Raw genomic sequence first — 23,932 nt, 5'->3', positions numbered from 1 at the left:
GAAGCTCTTCCGTCCAATGGTTCACTCCCCAAGTGACTGCAACGGCCATTGCTGAGCCAATCTGAAGCCAGGAGCCAGGAGCTCTTCCAGGTCTCCCACGCGGGTGCAGGGTCTCAAGGTTTTGGGCCGTCCTCAACTGCCTTCCCAGGCCACAAGCAGGGAGCTGGATGGGAAGCAGGGCCACCGGGATTAGAATCAGCGACCAGATGGGATCCTGACATGTGCAAAGTGAGGACTCTAACCACTAGGCTATTGCACTGGGCCCGATTACATAAGCCTTACAACAAGTGTTTTGTTGTTGTGCTTTATATTCCAGGTTAAATATTTTTCTGAGACTCTTACAGTTCACAACAATTGGTAAAGTGTAATTGGTTTTAGAGAGTCTAACACTTGCCTATTTCTTGCCTAATGCAAAGATGGCTTTGGCCTTTTCAAAGTTCAACTAAGTTGAGGTGATTAGAAGTTAATTCAGAATTGTTAATGCTAGGTAATATTGACTCCATGGAAACTTTAAAATTAACTGTCCTATGTGATGAGTTTACAGCTTATTGTCAATGCTAATCCTCTCGTTGTTCCGGTGCCTCTTAACTGATCTAGGCTGTAATCCTCCATAGCTCAGGGAAGCTTCCTGTGTACTGTCTCCATTGAGTTAATTTTTTAAAAATTTATTTTATTTTTATTACAAAGTCAGATATACAGAGAGGAGGAGAGACAGAGAGGAAGTGGAGCTGCCAGGATTAGAACTGGCGACCATATGGGATCCTGGCACGTTCAAGGCGAGGACCTTAGCCACCAGGCCACGCCGCCAGGCCCAATTTTTTATAAATCTTAACCGCAAGTGCCCAGGTCTAAAGTTTACTCTGACAAAGGTTTAAATCTAAATTTTAAAGATATGCTAGCTTGGGAGAAATTATAACTGTATTATGTTTTTTGTTATCTGGACTTCAACAAAGGGAAACATCCAGGCTCCAATCAGTACTTCAGATACCTGATAACTTCTACCTTCTATCGGGGACTTCTAGATTGACCCCCTAAAGAATGCCTTGCTGCTGCTGTTGGTCCTTCAACACCCCTTTTCAGCATGAAGCAGCCAGAGCAGTTATTGTCCCCTGTCCCTAACAGCAGCTAGGGTCCATTCTTCTGGAGGGGGAATGTGAGGAGTCAGATGGGATAAGAGGCAGTTAGGGTCTCTGGTCTCTAGTGAAGTTGCCTTTGTTACACTTCACAGTGTGTGGCCTCCTTGGTGGCCATTTATGGTTCAAAGAGACCACTTGCGCGTTTAGAATCTATAGCCTTTACTAATGTTAGTGATGTTTCCATTTTTTGTATCTCACCACTTGTGGCTTAACATTTCTTTTGAAATCTTTGTGACAAGAATTCAAAGCCAGCACCACAGATCCCAGTACAGCCAAATGACAAGTGAAAGGACCCCTGAAAGCAAGCACGTGACAGGGCCCGGCGGCGTGGCCTAGCAGCTAAAGTCCTCGCCTTGAAAGCCCCGGGATCCCATATGGGCGCCAGTTCTGGTCCCGGCAGCTCCACTTCCCATCCAGCTCCCTGCTTGTGGCCTGGGAAAGCAGTCGAGGACGGCCCAAGGCTTTGGGACTCTGCACCCGCGTGGGAGACCTGGAAGAGGTTCCTGGTTCCCGGCTTCGGATTGGCGCGTACCGGCCCTTTGCGGCTCACTTGGGGAGTGAAACATCGGATGGAAGATCTTCCTCTGTCTCTCCTCCTCTCTGTATATCCGGCTTTCCAATAACAATAAATCTTAAAAAAAAAAAAAAAAGATTTTTCCATTCTACACCAGACTCAACACTTCCTGGGGGTGGAAGAGGGAGGGTCACAGCAAATTGTCTCCGAGCTTTGACTACCCAGGGCTGGCCTGTCTTGGAACCACCCACTTCCAGGTGATTGGCCCCACATGGCTGCCAGGCCTACTTCCTCTAGCAGGCCCCACCCCCAAGCAGATTCCTTTCAGCAGTCCACCCCTAAATGTCCCTGTGGGTGTGGCTCCTGGTACCCAGGGATAGGCGCTGCTTTGGGAACTGGGCCATTTCTTCCTAGGCTCTGAGCTGAGACTTTGGGCAGGCTGTCCCACCACGTTCCACACATGGCTTTCAAGGAAAGACTCAGGTGAGCAGCGACACGACTGTGGGGTGGGGAGCGGGACAGCTGGCCTGAGTGTCCCAGGTTGACAGTCAAAGGAGCCAAGGGGAGGTATAAACCTCAGGGTACTAACTGAGCCCATGCCCTGGGCAAGGCAATTCAGAAACACCGCTCGTGAATGCTGGCTGGGTGGGAGGCTGCATCCGGGGGGCTTCTGGCCTGTGAATGGTTAGGTAGACCCCCGACCTTGCTCCCCTCAACTCTGAACTGCTGGTAAGCTGGAGAGCCAAGGCCAAGAGATCCCTACAAGTTCACCATCCCCCCAGGAATCAGTCAGTGCTCCCTGGGAGAGAATCGCTGACCTGTGGCTATTTATTGAAAGCAATGAAAGTGGAGAACAGGGCAGGGGTGAGACTTATGAGACTAGTTTCTGGGTCCTTTTGTAAATACAAGACCAAGAACGGGAAGTAAGGCTCGAGCAGCCCCCCCCCCCCCCGAACTCAGGCTCCCGGGCTGGGGCATGGGAGGGAGCAGGAGGCACTGACAAACCCATAACCCCCCAACACCTGACCATCTCAGGTCGGCTGGGTTGCTTGGGCCGGCTCTGCCTGGCTGCCCAGCCCAAGATCTAGTGCCCAAGATAAGTGCAAGCTTGTCCTCCCCTGGTGGGGTAGTTGGAGCCAGCTCAGAGGAGGGACAGTGCTGAGGTCAGAGGCAGGCCAGCTGCAGCCTTTTCCTGTCCTTGCAGACAGCAGCCACCTCCCAGAGCATGGGTACGCCCGAGGCAATGCTGCCAACTGCCAGGACTGGCCTGGTAGCCAGAGCAGCCCAGCTGCAGCCAGCCCTTCCCAGGGCTGCTTTGGACAGAGGAGGGAGGGGACAGCTTCTTAAAGCATACACTGACTCGGAAGAAGCCAAATCCACAGGGAGAGTAACAGGCCTGGAGATCCTGGGGACAGGAGTGTCAGGGTTGAGCCGCAGCCAGAGCTCAAGATCAGACAACAGACTGGGATCCCAGCCACTAGGCAAGCCAGTGGTCTATCCTTAGCCTCTGCCTTCGGAGAATGGGGCTCAGTCTCTTCCAAGTGCCCCTTGGCAGAGTGCAGCCTCAGGGAAGTGCTGCGATGATTAATAAGGAGTGCAGCTTTAATCTGGGAGAAAATGGAGTTTGCAAAAAAGCAAAGGAGTAACAGTCAGCATGAGGAAGAGAATGAAGACAAAGAACCCATTCTTCGCTTCATTCATTGACAGAACAAATCAGAGTTAATACTACCAATTAGGAGGCAGGCTGTGGAAGCCCACACCATGAATGCAAAGTTGAATGGAGCAGGGGGCCTTGGAGATGAGTAGGGCAGGCGTTCCCATGTGGCAGAACCTGGCAGTGGTGCACCAGGATCTGGTGGAGGCTGAGGAGGCTTACAGAGGGGAGGACACTGCTCACAGAGGGGATTGGAGGTCGAGTGAGGCAGCGGCACAGAGCAGAGGGCTGGATGCTAAGGAAGGCTGGGTGAATCATGGTGTGTGGGATGGGGTGGGGAGAAGCTATGGCAAGCTTCTGAGTGGGGTGCGGGTACGCTCTGGGTGGAACCTGCACGGGTGGCTGGGGCATAGGGAGAGTGTTAAGAGACTGATCCGGGAACGCAAATGAGAAACAATGGTGTGTGAGGGGAGGGTGGATGAATCAGGTCCAGGGAGGAGAAGGGAACAGCAGTGATCCTTGGTGATGGAGCAGCCGTCAGGGGAGTGAGCAGCAGTCCCCACGTGGATCGTAAGAACCAGAAGGAGAAAGTCATGGAGAAATGCAACTGGCTGGAGGATATTATGTCCAGGGTCAATGCCCAAGGTCAGCAACAGGGTAGGGCTGGGGGCCTGGAAGAGAGGAACCTCATGGGGAAACAGGTGCACCAAGACTGGAGACTTGTAACCTGACCTGAGGGACAGGAGGGAGCGGCCCTGCAAAGGGGTCTGGGGGGCAGGGGCTGCAGCTGTCAGGTGCTTGCGTGAGGTAGGGCTGGGAGGGGTCAGCACGAGCCAGCAGGCAAGCAATGGGGACTCAGTTCAGGAGCGCAGTGGAGAGAGGAGGGAGGTGTGCTCTCCTTTGTGTTTTGGCAAGTTCACTGTGGAGCGTGCACTGCAGGGGGTAAGAGGGTGGCTGATGCAGGGCTGGGGACTGGCCTGAAGCAGAGGGAGAGACATACAGGATAGGAAGGACATGGAAAAGGGGCATGGAGGAAGACACCAAGGGGTTTGGGAGAGAATAGAGGACAGGGAAGACCAAAACATCCTCTACCAAGTCGGGTGGAGGGGGGGGAAGTTGAGAGAGGAGCAAGTTTCAAAGAATGTTGAGTGTTCCTTGTAGGCCAGTTGGAGATGCTTGTGAGACGCTCAGATGGGCCAGGTGGTAACCAATGCCCTGTGATGATGTCCACGATGCCTGGGTCAGCCCCAGAGTAAGCTCTGCATGTAGGAAGTCTAATGGAAGGTGGTCAGGACACATGGGAAGCCAGCAATGCAGAGGGCCAGGGGCAGGTGCTGTGGCTGCCACTCTGGATGCCTGCATCTCAAATCAGAATGCTGCTCCAAGAATCAACTCCTCTGCTTCTGATCCAGCTTCCTGCTCATGTGTGATCTGGGGCAGCAAATGATGGCTCAAGGGATTGGGACCCTGCCCCCCAACATGGGAGGCGTGGATGGAGTTCTGGGCTCCTATCTTCTGCCTGGCCCTGCTCTGGCTGGTGCCTGAATTTGAGGAGCGAATCAGAGAGCCCCCAACCCCAGTCTCTCTCTTTCTCTCTGTCTCTCTGTCTCTCTGTCTCTCTCTCTCTCTGTCACTCTGCCTTTTAATTACATAAATTTTAAAAAATAAAATAAACAAAGCCAAACCTAAAGGAGAATAGCAAGACAACAAAAGTAGCACATGCTCAGTATACAACGTGAAAGAGAAGCATCCCAGCTACAAAGCTGAAATCCTGTCTCGTCTGGTGAGCCTCCCTGAAAATTTGTGGTGTCTGTAGCGACAGCCACAGGCGCTCCCTCTGCTCCACGTGAGGCCAGTTCCCACCGCAATGTCTAAAACACACTCCAGATGTGCTCTGTGCTGGAAAACTAGTATGGGGAAGACCCCACTCGTTTTTATACCATTTATGTGCTAAAACGGTATTTCAGTGTTGGCTTAAGTAAAAACACTGCTGAAACTAATCTTACCTATTTTTTTTCTTATTTTATTCATCTTTTTCATTTTTTATTTGAATTTTTAAAAGTTTTTGATGATGTTTACATAGTTGATTAGGGTGGGATCAGGGGAAAGTGGGCAAGATCATTGTTTGCACATTTTCTCTTTCTTCTTCCTGTATCCAGGGGAGGGAGGATACAATGGGGGAGGCTGTACCTAGCCTGCTCAGTACCTGATGTCATCCCAGGGTCCCCACTGATCTGAGGGTTCTGCTCAAGCGGTTTCGAAAGCCTGAGATGCTGTTGATATCGCTGCTCCAAGGATGAGGAAATATTTCCAAGGTCATTTAGCTGACATAGTCCACTTCAGAATCTCCATTCATCCGGAAGTTTGCTGTCAGGTTTACTGGGATAGCTGATCAATTTGTTTTTCCCTCTTTCCTTTGTAAACCAGTGGGTGCTGTGGCCCAGCCCAACCCTGCTTACCACAAGTTGGCCCTCATGTACACCAGGAAGAGCTGAAGCCCAGGCAGAACGACCCCCAGTAACCCCCACTGGACCAGCCCCCAACTCTGGTTCCTGTGTCTGCCAGTATGTGCAGTGGAGTGGTCTGGTCTGTCCCACATCCTGTTCAGCTTTTGTACACATCATTTGCCATTGAAACTGACTCCATTCTCTAGCCCACACTCATGCCAGTGGGTGCCACCACCTGTCCAGCCAGGCCCACCCCAAGTCCTGGTTCTCACACTTACCAGTGGGAATTGCAGCCCATCAGCAAGGTGTCCAGTCACCCCAGTGGTCTTACTCCCTGCCCTGGATCTTGCATACTTCAAGTGGTTCTGTAGTCTAGCTTAACAGGACTTGCTCCCAGTTCCAGCAATTGCCAGCTGCTGCTGCTGTGGCAAAGCCTGATCCACCTGCCCTTACTTTGGCTCATCCCTGCACTAGTGGATATAATTGATTAGCCCAGCCTGGCTCTCTCCAAACCCAGTTCACATGTAGGCCAATACGTATTGTAGCCCTGCCCAGCCTGATCTGCTCCCAGTCCCAGCTCTCACACTCACCAGCAGGAGCAATGGCTCAGCAGGAGAGTCCCCAATACTCCTCTGCCAGGTTTGCACACCTCCTCCCATCTTGCATGTTCTGGTGGGTACTGCAGCCCAGTCTGACACGGCCCATCTCACCTCAGTATTTGCCAGGAGGTGCTGTAGCCTGGCCTGTCCTGGCCTTGTCTGCCCCATTCCAGCTTGTGTTGGTGGGCACTGCTGCCCAGCCCGGCACAGTCTGCCCTCAGTCCTGGCCCTAATGTGAACTGGCTGGTGATACGGCTAGACCCAGCCTGTCCTGTACCCCATCTTGGTTCTCAGATCTGCCAGTGGGGTTTTTTTGTTATTCATCCATTTTCTCTTTGTTTTTTAATATTTATTTTATTTTGATAATGTTTACATGTTGATCAAGGTGCTGCCAGTGTGTGTTATGAACTGGCACAGCCTGACCCACTTCCAGACCTGAGCCACACATCTGCCAGTAGCTACTATAACCCGGTCTAGTGTGGGTTGCTCTTTGCCTTGGTTTTTGTGCTCACTTGGAGGGACTATGCCCTGACAAAGGAGTTCCCCTAGCTCCTAATTGGGCCTCCTCACAGTGGCAGAAATCATGCACATGGTTGGGTCCTTGACCCAGGCTGACTTAGTCCACCTCCTGTCCTGACAGGAACAGTAGCCTTGCCCATCTTGCCCATACCCAATCCATTTCTTACTGTTGGGTGTTAAAGCCTAGTCACACCTACTCCACACTCAGACACAGCCCTCATGTGGCCCAGTGAGAGCCGAAACACAGCCCAGTCTGTTCTATACCCACTTTGCTTCTCATGAGCATCTTGGGTGCTGGAGTCTAATCAAGTCTGGCATGCCCCAGACCCAGTCCACACCCATACCAAGGGACAGCGCAGCCATGTCCAGCCTAGAGTACCACCCCCATTCTGGCTCTCACACTCACCAGTGCGAACCCAATCCAACCAAGCTATCCCCTTAGCTCCCCAACTAGGCCTGTTCCCAGCCCCAGATTTTGTGCATGCTAGTGGTTGCTCTGACCCAGCTCGGCGTAACCCATTCCCTTGACATTTGCCATTAGATGCTGCAGCCTGGCCTGATCTGACCCACGCTCAGTCCCAACTCTCGCTGGCAAATACTATAGCCTGGCCCTGCCCAGTCCGCTCCAATCCCTGCAAACCAGTAGGTGTGATAGCCTAGCCTGAAATGCCCCCCATTCCAGCCTGACTCCTGCACTTGGCAATGAGTTAAGGTTGCCCTGGCCCTGCCCTGTCCACCCCCTTCCAAAACCAACCCATACAGTTGCCAATGGGTGGAGCTATCCTGCCTAGTCTGACCAACACACAGGCCTGAATTATGTGCTCAGTGGGAGCTATGGCCCATCAGGGGAGTTTCTTAAGTTCCCCCACAAACCCCACTCCCAGATCCAGGTCTCACACATGCCAGCAAATGTTAGGTTTTTACCAGTCACAGACTACCCCTTCCATCCTGGCTTACGTATGAACAGTAGATGTTGTGCCCCATCCTGCCCCACACTGTATTCTTGGGTATGCCTACAAGTACTGCAGCCTAGGCCAACACAGTTTGTACCCAACCCCAGTACCCATGAGTGTTAGAGGGTTCCACGGTCATGCATAGCTCGGCCTATCACCACTCCCAGCTCCAAGCAAACAAGCTGAAATTGCAGATCACAGGGGTGGGCCCACATATTCCCCACAGAATCTGCCCCCAGACCCAGTTCTCTCGGATGCTGATTAGTGCCATGACCCAGCCTAACATTTCCCATCTGTTCTGACTCTCACTTGTGGGTACTGTGATCTAGCCCTGCCAGGTAGGCCTCCAGCCCAGGCTTTAGTGTGCACCAGTGAGTGGTATTCAGCATTGGTCAATTCTAACGACCCCAGGTCTGATCTACCACAAGGTCTGGTGCTTCAGTCTGACTCTCAAAGGTCCTCATGTTCTCCCCTCAAAATCGCACCCAACCCAGTGAAAAGAAATAGGTGAGGTTGCTTTTCACTTTTGAAATGTGGCTACTAGGAAATCTTTGGTTGCATAAACATAAGGTGGTTCACTTACGAAGAGTTGACAGGATGAGTTCAGAAGCTGGCGGAGGGGAGGCTCTGCCCAGCCACTAAGTACCCACCTCCTGGCTCGCACATCAGAGTACCTGGGTTCAGGGCCCAGCTTCGGTTCCTGACTGCAGCTTCCTGCTAATGCAGACCCCAGGTGGCAATAGCTCAAGTGACTGGTTCCTACCACTCACATGGGAGACTTGGACTGCCCACCACTGGCTCTGGCTTGGGTCTGACGCAGGCCCCATGCTTCTGGGGACTGCGCCCAGAGATGGGGGAGCATGTTGCCTCACTTTTCCTCTGTCTCATTGTCTGCCAACCTTGCCAGTAAACCAGTGTCACTGAATGTTGCTTCAGATTGTTACAAAAATTAAGTTAATTTGGATACAAAAATGTTTCATATCCATGCACATAAGGGGCCTACAAAAAGTTCAGAGAAAAAAAAAGTCATCCATTTCAAAGTTTTTTTTTTTTAAGTAAACTTACCTCAAGTTCACATGTCATGAACCTTGTAAAGTACCTTCTCACATGTCAGTAAAGGCATAAACACACTAGTCCAAGCCTCTTCTCCTGCAGAAATGAGCTCTGTCTCTATTCAAAAGTGAGAGAAAGAGAGAGAGAGATCTTTCATCCAATGGCTCACCCCCAAGTGGTTGTAACAGCCAGCGTTGAGCCAGGCCATCAGCTTCCTCTGGCTCTCCTACAGGTGTTGCAGAGCCCAGGTGTTGGGGTCATCGTTCCGTGCTTCCTCAGGTACATTAAAAGGGAGCTGGACTCCACCCAGGGCTCTGATATGGGATGCTGGCATCACTAGTGGTTGCTTAACTCAGGGCGCCACAACGCTGGTCCCTCTATGTGAAGGTTTGTTCCTGTCTTTTCCGTGTGATCCGATAGAGTGTCTTTTTCAGAGCATGCACAGCCCAACCTTGGCCTTTTCAGTGGCCATGTCATTCCCCATAGCTGCTGAGCACCAACTACGGTTCTTTATCTTCACATGTGTCTGTCTGCATTCCGGGTGGAAGCCCGCAGAATGTGAGCATTTGAGGCAGGTTTTGAAGGCTGCTCAAGCAAAGCTACGCATCATGGATTTTATTCACTGGGAAGCAAGAAGCCACACAAAAACCTGCACTTTTGTGTCAACTACCAACTACACCTTTCCTTCATTAAGGAAAACATTTATCTTAGGTCCTGCGTTGTAGCACAGTACATTAAACTGCCACCTGTGATACCCACGCCCCATATGGGCACCAGTCCAAGTTCTCCGTGCTCAACTTCCAATCCAGTGCCCTGCTAATGCGCCTGGAAAAGCAGTGGAAGTACTGGGCCCCTGTACCCACATGGGAGGCTGGCTCCTGGCTTTGCCCTGGCTCAGCTCCAGCCATAGCTGCCATTTGGGGAGTGAACCAGCAGGTGGAAGATCAGTCTTGTCTATCTCTTCCCTCTCTCTGTAACTCTGCCTTTCAAACAAATAAAAGATGAACCTTTGAAGAAGAACAACAGCCATGCAAGCACGCGGCAGACGCTGCAGGGCGGGGCTGGGGAGGCTGCCCACCACTGGCTCCGGCTTGGGCCTGACGCAGGCCCCATGCTTCGGAATGCAGACACTGAGGTCTGGCCTTGGAGGCTTGTTTGCTGCTGCATGGTTTGTTCCTCTCTGGATTGTAACTATAGCACACATCAACTTGCGATCATTTTGTTTCCATGTGACCCTGGAGCCGTCCTGAGTTTATTTCTCCAGTCCCTTTGGTTGGACACTGGGACTTTTTCAGTCATACCTGAGCAGTTCACATAATACCTCTCCCTGCAATGTTGCCATTTTCTTTCAAGGAAAGAGAGAATGCATGGGCCCAATGCAATAGCCTAGTGGCTAAATCCACACCTTGCAACCACCAGGATCCCATATGAGCACTGGTTTGTGTCCCAGCTGCTCTACTTCCCTTCCAGCTCCCTGCTCGTGGCCTGGGAAAGCAGTAGGGGATGGCCCAAAGCCTTGGGACCCTATACCTGCATGGGAGATCTGGAAGAAGCTCCTGGCTTTGGACAGGCTCAGTTCTGGCTGTTGTGGCCACTTGGAGACTTTCCAATAAAAATATAGAAACAAGAAAGAAAGAAAGAAAGAAAGAGAGAAAGAAAGAAAGAAAGAAAGAAAGAAAGAAAGAAAGAAAGAAAGAAAGAAAGAAGGAAGGAAAGAAAAGAAAGAAAGGAAAGAAAAGAAAAAGAAAAGAAATGAAAAGAAAAGAAAACAGGGCATGCAATAGGCAGACCAAAGCAAGAAGCCCCAATTTCCATCCAGGCCTCCTAGGTGAGTGGCAGGGACCCAAGTGCTTGAATCACCTTTTGCTTATGTGTGCACGTGCAGGGAGCTGGGACTCAAACCCAGGCACTCCGCCGTGAGACACAGGTGCACTGAATCCGACCCCTTCTCCTGGGGCGTCCTCATGCGTTCTCCAAGGATGCTCTCCTGGCAGCATTCGACCAAGCCCACGTCTTCCTGTGCACAGAACACAAACAACCCCCATGTCCCTCCAGCTGCCATCCTCTGTGGCCCTGCCCTCCTGTCCCTCTGAGCTCTTTCCTAGGGTATGCCTGCTCTCCTGGTGAATATGAGAACTACTCCCACTCAACCACCAAGCCTGCCTGCTTCCTGTCTCCTGTGCCTCCTGCCCCAGCCAGGCCATCTTTCCCCTTCCTGGTTCCCGCCCAGAGTCAAACTGCAACCCTCACCGCCCACTGCTCCTTGCCAATCACAATGTGCCGGCTGCACCCTGGCCCCTAGCTGACCTCCTGTCTCCAGCTGGGTCCTCTTTCCTGGTCTTCTATGTACATGTGTATATTTTGTCTTGTTTCATCTTTGTTCAGTAAGATGGGTGCCACACCCTGCAGGTAATACTTTTCAGGGCTCGTTCAAGGAGCCCAAGACGAAGTACAAAAAACCGTGGGCTTGAAGTACAGGAGCACTGAGCCAGGCCTTGCTCCCTGCTGCGAACGACTTCCAGGTCCCGCCCGCTCCAAGCTGGCTTTCATGACTTTGGGCACACTGGCGCCTCCTGTGTAGGGCCATTGCTGTGTCTGGTTAGCTTGGGGACTCACCTTAGTCCCAGCTTAGAGGTCACCTCCCTCCTCTAGAAAGTCTCCTGACGTTTTGCCTGCCAAGGCTCAGAGGGCCCTTCCGTTCACCCCGAGTGCCCAGTACTGACCCAACACACAGTACCCGTGGTGCTGGGTTCTGTTCACCTGCTTCAGGTCTGTCACATGACCCTTTCTCCTCTCCCCCTTCCCGACCTCTGGACTCAACAGCCTCCTCACGGGACCTGTGTCTGCTATACCCCCGACCCAGCACGCTGTGCAATGCCAGGCACGTGAGCAGTGAGTCCATGCTGCAGGCATGGTTGGTCACAAACCGACACCCCTCCCCCCGAGGCACAGCCTGTCTGTACACTGAGAAGTCTCCTTTTCAGGCAGATTGCCACAAGCTGGGGTTCCAGGGGAATGAGTGCAGAAAGCTTTGCGTTCCCACAGCTAAGTACCTTTCCTTAAAGGCTCTGGTGTTTGACACATGCGCCCAGCACTTGACATTCTGGCAGCTTGGCAATTTTCATTCTTTTTTTTTTTTTAAGTACTTATTTTCTAGGCAAAACCTATCACCTTGTTCTAATTTGTGTGTCTTTGGTTACCAGCGATGGTAAGCACATTTTCATATGTTTGCCTACTGAATGCATTTCTTCTTTGAAGATCTCCTGATTTGTGTGACCTGGAAACTGTGACAGCAGAATGACTTTTCACATGGTGACTCCAGTGGGGGGCGCAGGAGGGAGCTGCTGCCACAGACTTGGTGACAGCTGAGCAGGCCATCGTCGCCATGCGGAGCACAGAAGGGGCAGGGATCAAGGAGGCCAAGCTGACCCAGCCTGGGACTCACAGGACAGAGAGGGCGTGGGAGGGGGGAAGCCAGGTGCACTGCTGGGGCTGGCTCAACCAGCTGAGCAGAAGGAGGTGACCTGTGCTGAGATAGCACCAGGTGGCCACATACATTGTTCCAATCCTGGCTGCTCTACTTCTACTCCAACTCCCTGCTTATGGCCTCAGAAAGCAGTGGAAGATGGCCCAAAGCCAAAGCTACATTCACTTTGGACACCTGGAAGCTCCTGGCTTTGGAATTACCCCAGCTTCAGCCATTTGGGCCACAATGAACCAGCAAATGGCCATAGTGGCAAGTGCTGGGCCAAAAAGCCAGAAGCGTCCTCCAGGTCTCTCACAGGAATGGCAAGGGTCCAAGCACTTGAGCCATCTTCCACTGCTTTCAGCACAATCAGCAAGAAATCAGATCAGAAGTGGAGCAGCTGAGACTTGATCCAGCACCTGTTTGGGATGCAGGCTATTACTGGCGGTGGCTTTATCCACTACACTAGTATCCTCTAATTTGTCTATTTGAGATGCACAGAGACAGACAGCTCTCCCATCCAATGGTTCACTCTCCAAATCTCCCCAAATGCCCAGAATAGTCAAGGCCAGGAGAGGCTGCAACCAAGAGCTCAGACCCCAATCCCCAGGTCACCCACATGGGCAGCAGAGACCCCAATACCTGACTTATTACCTGCTGTCCTTCAGGATGCACATTAGCAGGTAGCTGTGTTTGGGAGCAAAACTGGGACTCAAATCAGGTCCTCCTGTGTGGGGTACAGGTGTCCCAAGCAGCACCTTAACCCCTACTACAAGTGCCTGCCCCAGATACAACACTGTCTCTGCCCTCAGCCAGCCCAGCAACTCCACTCTGGGTCCAAGACAGCTCTACTCCAAGCCACCAAGCCACAAGGCCCCCTTCATCCTCTCCCAGCCTCCTTAGGTTTCTAAGTTCAGTTCCCACCTCCCCCAACTCTAGAGATTAAGAACACAACCCTCAGTGTCATAGTCCCCTAAACCAGTTCAAAGTTGAACTGCTGGAGAAAGCAAAGGCTTAGACTCTAAATGCTCACGGAAGTGGCCTGGTTGAGTACACTGTGCTGTCCACAGCCAGAGCCTGTGGGGCAACTGGAAAACAAGGTGAGGTCCTTACTTCCAGAGATGGAACAGTCAGAGAGATCTACAATGGCCAGTGAGGAGCACGAAGCACAGGACAGCCTGGCCACCATACTGCCATGGGAGGGGGCTAATGGGAGAGGAGGGCAGGCAGACATGTGGACTCGTGGCAAAGACCCTTATATCCCACATGGGAGGGCTGGGCCCTAGACCTGGCTTCCGATTCCAGCTTCCTGCTACTGCAAACCCTGGGGAGCAGTGGTGGCAGCCCGAGGGTCTGGGTTCCTGTCACCCACACCAGGAGATTTGGCTTGCGATCCTGCCATCCGGCTTCTCCCAGCTTGTAGGTACTTGGAAATGAACCAGGGGATGGAGCTCTCTGTCTCCATGTCTTTCTACCTAAAAAAAAATTTTTTTTAAATAGATTATTTGCTCCAGGCACAGGACTGGAGCAGCTGGCAGAAGGGAAGCCAGGGTACTCAGTGTGTGTGTGTGTGTGTGTGTGTGTGTGTGTGTGTAGTGTATATAAGTGTGTTCAGCTTTTTCATCTCTGCATGTGCCTGTACCATATAAATAGAAAATATTCTTACTCAAAGAAAGAAATACGCTCAAACAATGGCATCACACAATCTCACACACACAGGTGTGTATCTAAATGGGTTGCTGATGCCCGGTCCTCTCCATCCCCAATCCTCACCTCCAGGGCCAGGAAGAAAATCTTCTGGCGGCTGATCCTGCTTGCATTTGGCCTCTTGGGCTTGCTCCTGTATGGGTTCCCAATACTCAGGTACAGCCTCCCTGCCCAGCACCTGAGGCGGGCACACTTGGGTCAGGGCTGGGGGTTAGGGGGAAGTGAGCTCTGTAGATGCCCTCTCCAGGGATGAGAGGTGGTGGCCAGCTCAGCCCTGGGCAGGTGTCCTGGTGGACTCTCTCTCTCCTGGAAATCTGCCATGCTCCTCATGGCTGTTCCCACATCACAGGCAACTGGAAGTCCTCCTCCCCATGGGTGTCTGCCCAATAGCCACAATGCAACAGCTGCGAGACAACTTCACAGGTGTCTTGCATCCTAGGTAAGGAGCTGCCATCCTGTGGTCCTGGCATCTGCCTTTCCCACCCCAGCTGGGTCCACCAACCTGAGGGCCTCCATGAGGTCATGCATCTCCCAGTGTTCAAACTGCCTGGCTCTGAGCAAAGAGTTTCTGAGGAAGGAGGGTGGGCAGGGGAGAAGGCATGGACTAGTGTGATGCCCTGCAGGTGTCTAGGCCCATTCCTGGGGAGACACCAGTAGGCACCCAGCAGGTAGCTAAATGGAGCTGTCTCCTAATCCACCACCCCTGCCCAGGGCCCGCCCTGAAGTCCTGACCTGTACCTCCTGGGGGGCCCCCATTATTTGGGATGGCACCTTTGACCCAGATGTGGCCCAGCAAGAGGCTGGACAGCGGAACCTCACCATCGGGCTGACAGTTTTTGCCGTGGGCAGGTAAGGCCTGGGCAGGCAGAGATCATCGTCTAGGCAGGGAGGGTGAGGGTGGCACCTGTGCACAGGATACCTAGCACCCTGCTCCCCTATGCTTGGGGTCCCGCAGTGAGGCATCCAGCGTGAGCGCAGGGCCACCCGCTCCTTTCCTCCCCTCTTCCTGGGCACCAGCATCAATAGAGCCCAGGAGTGCCAGCAGCCAGGGCTCAAAGAGCTTCGGAAGAGGAGCCAGCCTAGAGGTCATGGCTGGTCAGCTAGGAAACGCCAGTCTTTGTGGGCAGAGTGGACAGGAAGGAGCAATCGCTTGGGGAGACAGAGGCAGGCACCCACTGGAGGTCCAGATGGTTTCATTGCAGGCACAGAGGATAGGGGATGGGTGGCACAATTGGATCATGGGTGTTTGATGGGGAGGGGGATTGCAAAGGAACAGATCCAAGCTGCGAGCGGAGAGAAATTTAGGAAGGAGGGGGAGTACATGATGAGAGAGTGGCCCAGTCACCAGACAAGAGGGTCCCAAGAGCCAAGACTGTTGGGTAGGGCAAGGGGCAACAGAGATGACAAGCGAGATGGTAGCAGGGGGGTTATTCAAGGTGGCAACAGTAGGTAGGACTGCCATTCTGGAAGTGGAACAGAGATTGATGATAACCACTTGGCGGGAACAGCCACAGGAGCAAGTGACCAAGGAATGCAGTGGACAGAACAGTACAGGCGTGCAGGCCGGGCTGGTGAGCAGGACATCCAGACATGCAGAGGTGACCAGGATGTGCACGTGGAGCTAGTGGCAGGGAGGGAGTGCTGGATGCAGAGTGGGCTCCTGGCTGAGAATGGGATCCTACTGCCCAAAGGGACAGCGCTCTGGGCTACTTCAAGGGGCTGGCCGAATGCCAGACCCAGCAGCATAGGAAAGCCCATGACAGCTCCTCCCAGCCACACACACACACATACTCCAGAACAGAGAGGAAGCCAGCAGGCCGCTGGCAAACAGGTCCAAGGACTCAGTTATGGGCCAGCAATGAGCACCGTAGTGTCCCATGCCCCACTCCCATTAAGGATGCCAAGGCCCTCCTGCCACAGCCCGTGGGTTCATGTCTCTGGGTACAGATACACAGAAACCTGTGAGTCCAGCACCCAAGGCCCTCTGCTTCCTACACTCTCTGATTCCAGCATGCTAGAGTCAAGCCCCACAGCAGTGCAGGTCCCAGCACCCAGGCCGGCTACAGCGGCACTCTCCTGCTTACCAGCAGTGTGTGCCAGGGCCTGCTGTGAAGGCTCTGCAAACCACAGCCGTGTGGTCTTAGAACAGCACCGTGAGTTACCCAAAATGTGAGACACGGTGACTGCTCTTTCACACCCAGGGGTCCCAAGGTCCTTCAAGTCAAAGCACTCAGGTTCTATCCCTGAGGAATCACTGCTAACGCAATGATAGAACAGCATGACAGCTGGCAAGGAGGTGGGCCAGGAATTCAAGCAGGGCTTGGCAGCCCAGGGCTCCTCACTGCCCCAGGAAGTACCTGAGTCTCCAATGGTTGGCCAACTGCTCATTGCAGCATTGGACAAATGGCGCCAGCGCCCCACCAGGCCTGTGTAGCCCCAGTTCCTCGGGGTCCTGTTGGTGGAAACAGAGAGGACTTGGCGCCATGCGCCTTCCAGGCGAGACTGGCCCACAATCCGTAAATGCTTATCACCGGCCATTCCAAGAAGCTAGGACTGGAAGGTTCTGGAGTTCAGGACGCTGGAGTGGGGCGGTCGGGGTGGAGGGCGGTGTGGTGGGCTGGCTGCACTGGAGTCGCTGACCAAGGTGCTCCGGCTGGCTGACAGGTACTTGGAGAAGTACCTGGCGCGCTTCCTAGAGACTGCAGAGCAACACTTCATGGTGGGCCTGCCCGTGCTGTACTATGTGTTCACCGAGCGGCCGGCGGCAGTGCCGCGCGTGGTTCTGGGCCCTGGGCGTCGGTTACACGTGCAGCGCGTGGCGCGCGAGCGGCGCTGGCAGGATGTGAGCATGGCACGGATGAGCACGCTGCACGCGGCGCTGGCAGGCCCGCTGGGCCGTGAGGTGCACTTCGTGCTCTGCATGGACGTGGACCAGCATTTCAGCGGTACCTTCGGACCCGAGGTGCTGGCCGAATCAGTGGCACAGCTGCACGCCTGGCACTACCACTGGCCCCGGCGCCTGCTGCCATTCGAGCGCGACGCACGCTCAGACGCCGTGCTGGGCCCTGGCGAGGGCGACTTCTACTACCACGCGGCCGTGTTCGGGGGCAGCGTGGAGGCCCTGCGCGCGCTGACGGCGCACTGCGCGTGGGGTCTGCAGCGTGACGCCGCGCGCGGCTTCGAGGCGCGCTGGCACGACGAAAGCCATCTCAACAAGTTCTTCTGGCTGCACAAGCCCACCAAGGTGCTGTCGCCCGAGTTCTGCTGGAGCCCGGACATCGGCCCACGGGTGGAGATTCGCCACCCGCGCCTGCTCTGGGCGCCCAAGGAGTATGCACTGTTGCGAGACTAGCGAGCGCAGCCCACACGGGGGCCCACAGGGATGCCTGGGCACCGGGAGAGTGGGGACTGGGAGTTGGCGGGGAAGGGAGGGGGCGAAGAAAGGGTCCTGGGAGCCGGGGGTCCCTCCTGGAAGCTACATGACGGCTTGAAGGGCAGAAGGAGAGAGGCTGGAGCAAGCTTCGCGCCATCCCGTGATCCCCCGCCCCCACCTTTCAGTTTGCGCAGCGACTAAGGCACAGCTGCTAGAGGTGAGCAATCCCGAGACCTTTCACCTCTGACCTTGCTGATGCACCGAGACTGATGTTTCTGCCCAACCTGTTTCTATGGAAACTGAGGCACGGAGACACGGAGAATCTAACTGGATCCCTGTGCTGTCCGCCGAGCGCTGGACTGTCCCCGCAGAGGGAGAAACGCAAGCTGTCTCAGAGGTGCTCGTCCCGCCCTCGCGCCTCCCTGGCCTGACCCGGAGCATGGCTTGTGCATATTTAAGCACTACTATAAGAAGTGCTTCTCGGCCTTTTGGCTAAGACCAAGTGTACTACTACTGCAATAAAGTCTCCAGAAACTTCTTTAGTGGCCTCTTGCTAGAGAGTGAAAAATGGTGTTTCCTGGCTTCAGGGTTGGTGGGGCTGGTGGGACAGGTGGGCCACAACACACCTGCCAGGTGAATTTCTTATCTGTGGACTTGATGGAAGGTGGGCTTCAAGTGGAAGGGAGAGGTCATCCAGAGTTGGGATGAGAACCAGGGCTGTTGGTGGCACCTGTGAGATGTTCCTCCTCCACCGTACCCAGTGCTAGTGGCTCAGGGCCGCGTGCACCACCGCTAACGAGACCCAACCGCTGGCCAGCGAGATCCTGGCCCTTCTCCCAGCTCTGTGTGTGGTGTGTGGACAAGCCCCTCACCTTTGCCAGCTAGGTCTCAGTGTTCCTCCCATACAATGGGTGACTTGCCAGTTGCCCTCCTTGCAGGGGCTGCTCTGGCGTTCTGGAAAACCCCACTTCCCTTCCCCCTCCTCCCTCTCCCTGCCTGTGCCTTCCGCAAGTTCCCAGAGTCTAACGAATTTGCCAACAAACAATCCGTGTCCCAGCTCCCGGGCTAGGAGCTGCCTGCGAGCTGTGGAGGGAACCACAGCTGGGCAGCTGCTTGGAAACAGCTACCTCCCAGCGAGCCCTGGGACCTGAGAAGGGAGGGGCCGAGGGTGCAGAGATCTGATTTGAAGCAGGAGCAACGAGGAGTTGAAGTTCCTTCTACGGCTCCCTTTGTGCCTTACCCACAGTCCTTGGCATACCCTGGACCCACCGGGAAGCAGCAGAGCGCCCGCCCTGCCGTGTCCACTCCAGGGCCATCCCCAGAAGCTCCGCATGTCCTGCACTGGCTTCGTCCCGGATCACAGATGGCACGGAACAGCAAGCCACCGGGGCTAAGGGACAGCCAGGACACATGCAGACTGGCCCTAGGTCCTAGGCTCAGTCCTGCACGCCAGACATGGATTGATTCATTCCATCCTGCTATTTGCCTCATTTGACCTCCGAGCAAGCCAGGCACAGGGTCGTTCACTAACCCAAGGGCACGGCACACGCCACTTTCACTTATGGATGTGAGAACAAACAGGAAGTTAAACACAGCCACGGGGTGAAGCTGGAAGGCCTCAGGGCTCTCACTCTCCCCTGCCCATCTGTGCTGGGCCAGCACAGCCAGCCCCGCCCCCAGACTGCAGACATTCCAGGGGCCCTCTGCCTCCTGACTGGTCCCTGGAGAGCCTGATGGGTGCATGAGTCCACATGCAGCCCCTGACTCCTGGCAGGGAGGGGAGTGAAGTTCGTGTGCTGCTGTGGTATCTGTCCCACCAGGGCCGACCTCAGGCTGCATCGCTCACGGTGAACCAGGTGAGCCACCATGGACCTCGGGGTGCAGCTAGGGCCGCAGTCCCTGGGCCAAGTGTCCAGTGTTGTGACTGGGATGTGGTCAGCTATGTGCACGTAGGTATTTTGGGGAGAACTGAGCCCTGCGAGACAGAAGGGGGCAATGTTGGCTCCTGGGGCCCTGCGTCCACTGCCCCTCCTGATGCTGATGCACCCCGGCTCCCACCACCCTCTGACCCCGGAGAGATACAGTGGAGGTACAGGTTTTGTTCTGTGTTCCAGGTGACAAACATGGGTCCCCAGGCCCAAGCCAGACAGCCCATGCCCAACAGAGCCACAAGACCTGGTGGCGTTTTGGCTATTGGAGCGCAGAGGTAGCCATGAGACCGGAAGGGCCAACCCCACAGGAACTCCTGACCCAGGCGGGCTCTGAGAGCCAGGGGGATGGCTGGCGACATCCCCCGAGGCCGTTGCTGCCTGACCCCTGCCAGCCGCCTGAGCCACTGGGACCGGGCTTCCCGGGTCACTGAGAGCTCCCCACGCTTCCTCAGCACAGCTCTGACCAACCTGCCAGAGGGGGCTCCTGTGCACCATTCACCCACCCTGGCAAGCATGGGGACAGGCAGGTGGGAGGACGGCTCCATGGGCCTGTGTCCCAGCACTGCAGGTGAGGCACTGGGCGCAGCTAGGAGCAGCGTATCCCCAGGGAGCAGACGGGCCCATTGTCACTCTAGAATGGGTCGAGCCTACCAGAGACCCCTCCACCTAGGCACAGCCCAGCTCCCTCCACGCGTCACCTACTTTGCAGCGGAGCCCTGGGGCACCCACAGAAGGCACCACTTCTGGGCCTGCGTGAGGCTATCCCACGGCCAGGGTCTGTTCACGCCCCGGCTTCCCCAAGCGCCTGCCCTGCTCTCGCACACAGCACGCCACACACGGATGCCGCCCGGGTGCAGGTACAGTTTATTCTTCACAACAGAGAAATACAAAGAGCAGAGGTTTTCCTTCGTTTCTTGCCCCTTTAGTGTTTTTCCCCCATACTTGCTCTTGTTGCGGCTCCCCACCCCCTCTCCTTGCTTCCTGCCTCCCTGCCTGTCCTCACCTCCCGGCCACCGAGATGCACACGGAAAAGCCAGCACAGTTTTCTCTTTTTTAATAAGGTAACTAGTTCTAAGTACGGTGGCCTGGAGGTCCCAATAGAAAAAAAAAGCAGAGGGGTGTCAACAGCATGGAGAACAGCGTATTTACAGGGTAGTAACATGCGGACGAGAAGCTACAATACTGAATATCAGACAACGCAAGTCAAACAAAGGAGGTGGGGCGGAGGCAGAGAACCCCACGGGAAAAGAAACCCCAGGAAACGTTAAACTGGTAAATCAATGGCGAGTTAAGGCTTAAAAAGTGTATAAAAATAACACAGTTAATATTCCAAACGCAACTCCAGATACAGAATATATAGATGAGTTTCTGTCTAGTTTTTTCCCCCCCCCCGGGAGGGGATGTGGGGAGCTTCTCTCGCTCTGTACATGTTCCTATATACACGGACACGCATGGCTTTCAGATTGGGGTGTGTCTGTGGGGGTGGGGGAAGCGGGTCTGCTCCCGGACCCTCCTCCCCACAGGCCTGGGCTGGGGAGTCCCTCCTTTACCCCACTCCCCAACGGCAGGGAAGACAAACGACCCCTCCCTGGGCTCTGTCCCCATCTGGAGAAAGTTCGAGAGAGGTCCTGGGCGTAGGCGCACTTCCTCCCCAGGTCCCTCCCCACGGTCTGGGATGGTGGGAGAGGTAGCCGATAGGTTTCCTGGCCAGCACCGAGGTAGACTGGGGTGGTCTTCAGGGCGGTGGGGCCCACCACCCCGCCCCACTCCCCTGGGCCCGCCACCCAGCCCGTCACTGCACCCGTGGGTCCTGCAGGTCTCCCACCCCCTCTTGTCTCTGTCTCCTGAATCCTGGATCCCCCCGCTGGCCACTGTTGCATTCTTGTATTCTCTGATGCCCAGGGCCAAGCCAGAGAGGGCTGGCCAGGCACCCGGGGCTTAAGGGGCTCACTCCAGCCGCCTCCTGCCCCTCCCACCCGGCGGTCACGTTCACAGACCCGGGGCTCCAGAAACTGAAGGTCCCACGTGGCCTGCTGGTTTTCTGCATCCGGCTGTCCGATGTTTTACATTTCTCGCTTTTAGCAGCACCAACTTCCTGGCCAATAAATATTTTCTTTTTGTTTTGTTATTTCCAAAACAAATTAAAAAAAAACAAAAACAGTGAAGCAAGTGAAGGGCATGGCGTAGAAAGAAAACCCAACAGGTTCAAAGTGCTCGGAGATCGTCTTTGGATGCCACCGGGACAGTCCAGAGCTTGCAGGTCTGGCCTCCCTGGGAGCTGGACCAGGCGGGGGCTTCTGCAGGCTGCACTTTCTGGAAGGTCAGGAAGGTCATGAGAGAGCCTGGTGGTCCCCAGAGGGCCCCCCTGCAGGGAGTCAGGGCCTGAAGTCTGCCGACGGGCCAGGCAGGGTGGCGGCCTCGGACGGGCTCAGATGAGCGAGATTCGCACCGGGATGCCTGGCGACTCCGTCCTCTGAGGCGAGTGATGGCTCACCAGGTGCTCCACCACTGTATGTTTGGACATGTGCTTCATTAGGTAGGTCTCCTGTGGGCAGGTGCAGGGGAGAGTGTAAGCGCTCAGAGAGGAAGGCACGGAGGCTGCAGTTCCCCACGTGGCCACTGGAGGGCGCCTGGAGGGCAGGCCACCCTGGTGGCGGCTGCCTCTGGCATTGACTGCTGGGCTGCCCAGGGGTGACAAGAGTTCTGGCTCACCTGCTGGAGTCCGAGCCCTCAGTGGGGGTTGGCTGGTGAGCCAGTGGGTACCAGCCTCCTCCTTCAGCACTGGCAGCCCTCTACCCACTGGCCACCCCAGGCGGAGGGTGGCTGGAGCCCAACCCTACCTACCAGGTGCACCTGCCCTAGCACCCCATTACGCAGTCCTCTCCTGGGGAGAGGTCCCCCCGCCCCGGCTCATCTGCCCTGAGATGCCATGACTGCACAGCCACTCATGCCAGGCCATGCCCCGCACCGGGTGAGGGGTAGGTCCCCTTGGGGCCTCACCTGCCAGGCCTGGGCCTCACAGGTCAGCCCTCAGAGGGCAGCAGAGGGAGCCTTCATGTTTGCTGGTATCGGGCCAGTGAGTGACACCAGGGGCCAGGTGTCTACAAGAGCCAGACTAAGAGAGTGTTCCCAAAACGGGAGGACAGGAATCTTGCTAGGGTCCTGCCAGACGCAGCACAATGAGGTCAGAGCAATGTGTGTTGGCTGTTCTAACACGTCTGCATTAATGATTTTTAGGTACTACAAAGACAGGGTGGGGATGTTCAAAAAAGGAGGCCTTATCGTCAAAGATACAAAGTAACAGCTTTATACATGAGATAAAGTGGGGTTCAGCTTTCAGCTCTGGCCCTGGAGCTCCAGTGCAGAATCAATGCAGCTTTCTCAGTACTGGGCAAACAGCAGCCCTGCCTGGCGCCTGACAAGGACTGCTGACTGACCCCTACCCTTGCTCCATGAGCCAAACACCCTCCAGGGGGATCTATGGGGGACAGTGAAGATGCTGCTGGATGTCTGCATCCCACATGGGAGTGCCAGGGTTCCGGCTCGGGCTCCACTTCCCACCTAGCTTCCCGGTGACACACACTGGGAGGAAGGAGGTGGCAGCTCAGGGCCATTGGTTCCTTACCCCCCAAACGGCTGCTGGCTTTGACCTGGCCCAGCCCTGACTGTGGCAGTCATTTGGGCAGTAAGCCAACAGATGAAAAATATCTGTCTGTATCACTTTGCCTTTAAAAAAATTAAAATAAGTTAAAAAAAATATTAAATCCTCCCTGCTTTTCTGATAGCTTCCCATTCCACTGAGGCAAATATGGGATCCAGTGGGATGAGAATTGCCCTTTGGGTCCTACAGCGCCATGTGTGGTCCACGCAGAGCTGTCCCTCGGTGGAACCAACATGGCTCCAAGCTCCCCTCTCCTTGCGTGCTCTGTGGGCGGCCAGGCTTAGGAAAATGTCCCTTCCCCAGGTGGCCCTTCTTGAGATGAGCTTAGCTCTGGGCCGTGCTACGGTGCCATCTTGTGGCCATCGTGGGAGTGGCAGCTTCCCTGACCCTAGTCTCTCTAGCCTTGGAGAGCAGGGTGCACCCCGGCCACCTGCCAGCCCTCGGCTAGTGTTCCAAGGGCCCTGGGACCCAGACAGGGGGATCTGCCCCGGGCAGCGGGGAGCAGAAGCCGTGGCTTGGGAAATGGGAAGTGGGGTGAGGGAGGACTCACCGAGGTGTAGGCCCGCCCGCACATGCTGCAGCAGTAGGCCTTGGCGTGTTTGATGGCATGGGCTGAGAGGTGGATCTGCAGGGAGGCAGAGTCTGAGTAGGCCCGGTAGCAGTTGGGACACTTGTAGGGCTTGTCCTTGTTGTGCTGGCGCTGGTGGGACTGCAGGAGCACAGCGGGAGGTGGTGGGTCCCTCTCCTCCCATTGCCTCTCAGCCCGCTTCCACTCTTGGGGGCAAGGTGGCCGGGCACATGACAGTCCCCCACCTTGACACCACTCCCGACCCCGGCACAGCTTCCTGGGGGGCAAGGTGGCTGGGCACCTGGCAGTCCCCCCATCCCTAGCACAACCCCCTCACCCCGGCACAGCTTC

General features: G+C 55.1%; 2 protein-coding genes across 5 annotated transcripts in view; one reads left to right on the top strand and one right to left on the bottom strand.

Moving 5' to 3' along the window:
* The first annotated feature begins 1,891 nt into the window (after positions 1-1,891).
* On the top strand, positions 1,892-17,627 carry A3GALT2 (alpha 1,3-galactosyltransferase 2). Of its 2 annotated transcripts, XM_058678521.1 has the most exons (5): positions 1,896-2,133; positions 14,121-14,204; positions 14,398-14,487; positions 14,760-14,897; positions 16,713-17,627. In XM_058678521.1, the coding sequence occupies exons 1-5, from the start codon at positions 2,111-2,113 to the stop codon at positions 17,398-17,400; spliced, it is 1,023 nt and encodes a 340-aa protein (XP_058534504.1). In that variant the 5' UTR covers positions 1,896-2,110; the 3' UTR covers positions 17,401-17,627. The 2 variants fall into 2 exon arrangements, with proteins under 2 accessions (XP_058534512.1, XP_058534504.1); XM_058678529.1 differs by lacking the exon at positions 14,760-14,897 and having other exon boundaries at positions 1,892-2,133.
* Positions 17,628-20,197: 2,570 nt separating this feature from the next.
* The window catches only part of ZNF362 (zinc finger protein 362), a 31,913-nt gene continuing 28,178 nt past the window's right edge, over positions 20,198-23,932 (bottom strand). For all 3 annotated transcript variants that reach the window (XM_058678508.1, XM_058678515.1, XM_058678511.1), the window contains 2 exons: positions 23,564-23,722; positions 20,198-21,897 (listed from right to left, as the gene is read on the bottom strand). In XM_058678508.1, the coding sequence (XP_058534491.1) occupies positions 21,781-21,897; positions 23,564-23,722 (276 nt within the window). In that variant the 3' untranslated portion in view covers positions 20,198-21,780. The remainder of the gene's footprint in view (positions 21,898-23,563; positions 23,723-23,932) is intronic.

The sequence above is a fragment of the Ochotona princeps genome, chromosome 2 (genome assembly GCF_030435755.1).
Source record: "Ochotona princeps isolate mOchPri1 chromosome 2, mOchPri1.hap1, whole genome shotgun sequence".
Taxonomy (NCBI): domain Eukaryota; kingdom Metazoa; phylum Chordata; class Mammalia; order Lagomorpha; family Ochotonidae; genus Ochotona; species Ochotona princeps.
This window is presented reverse-complemented; position numbering and strand designations above follow the sequence as displayed.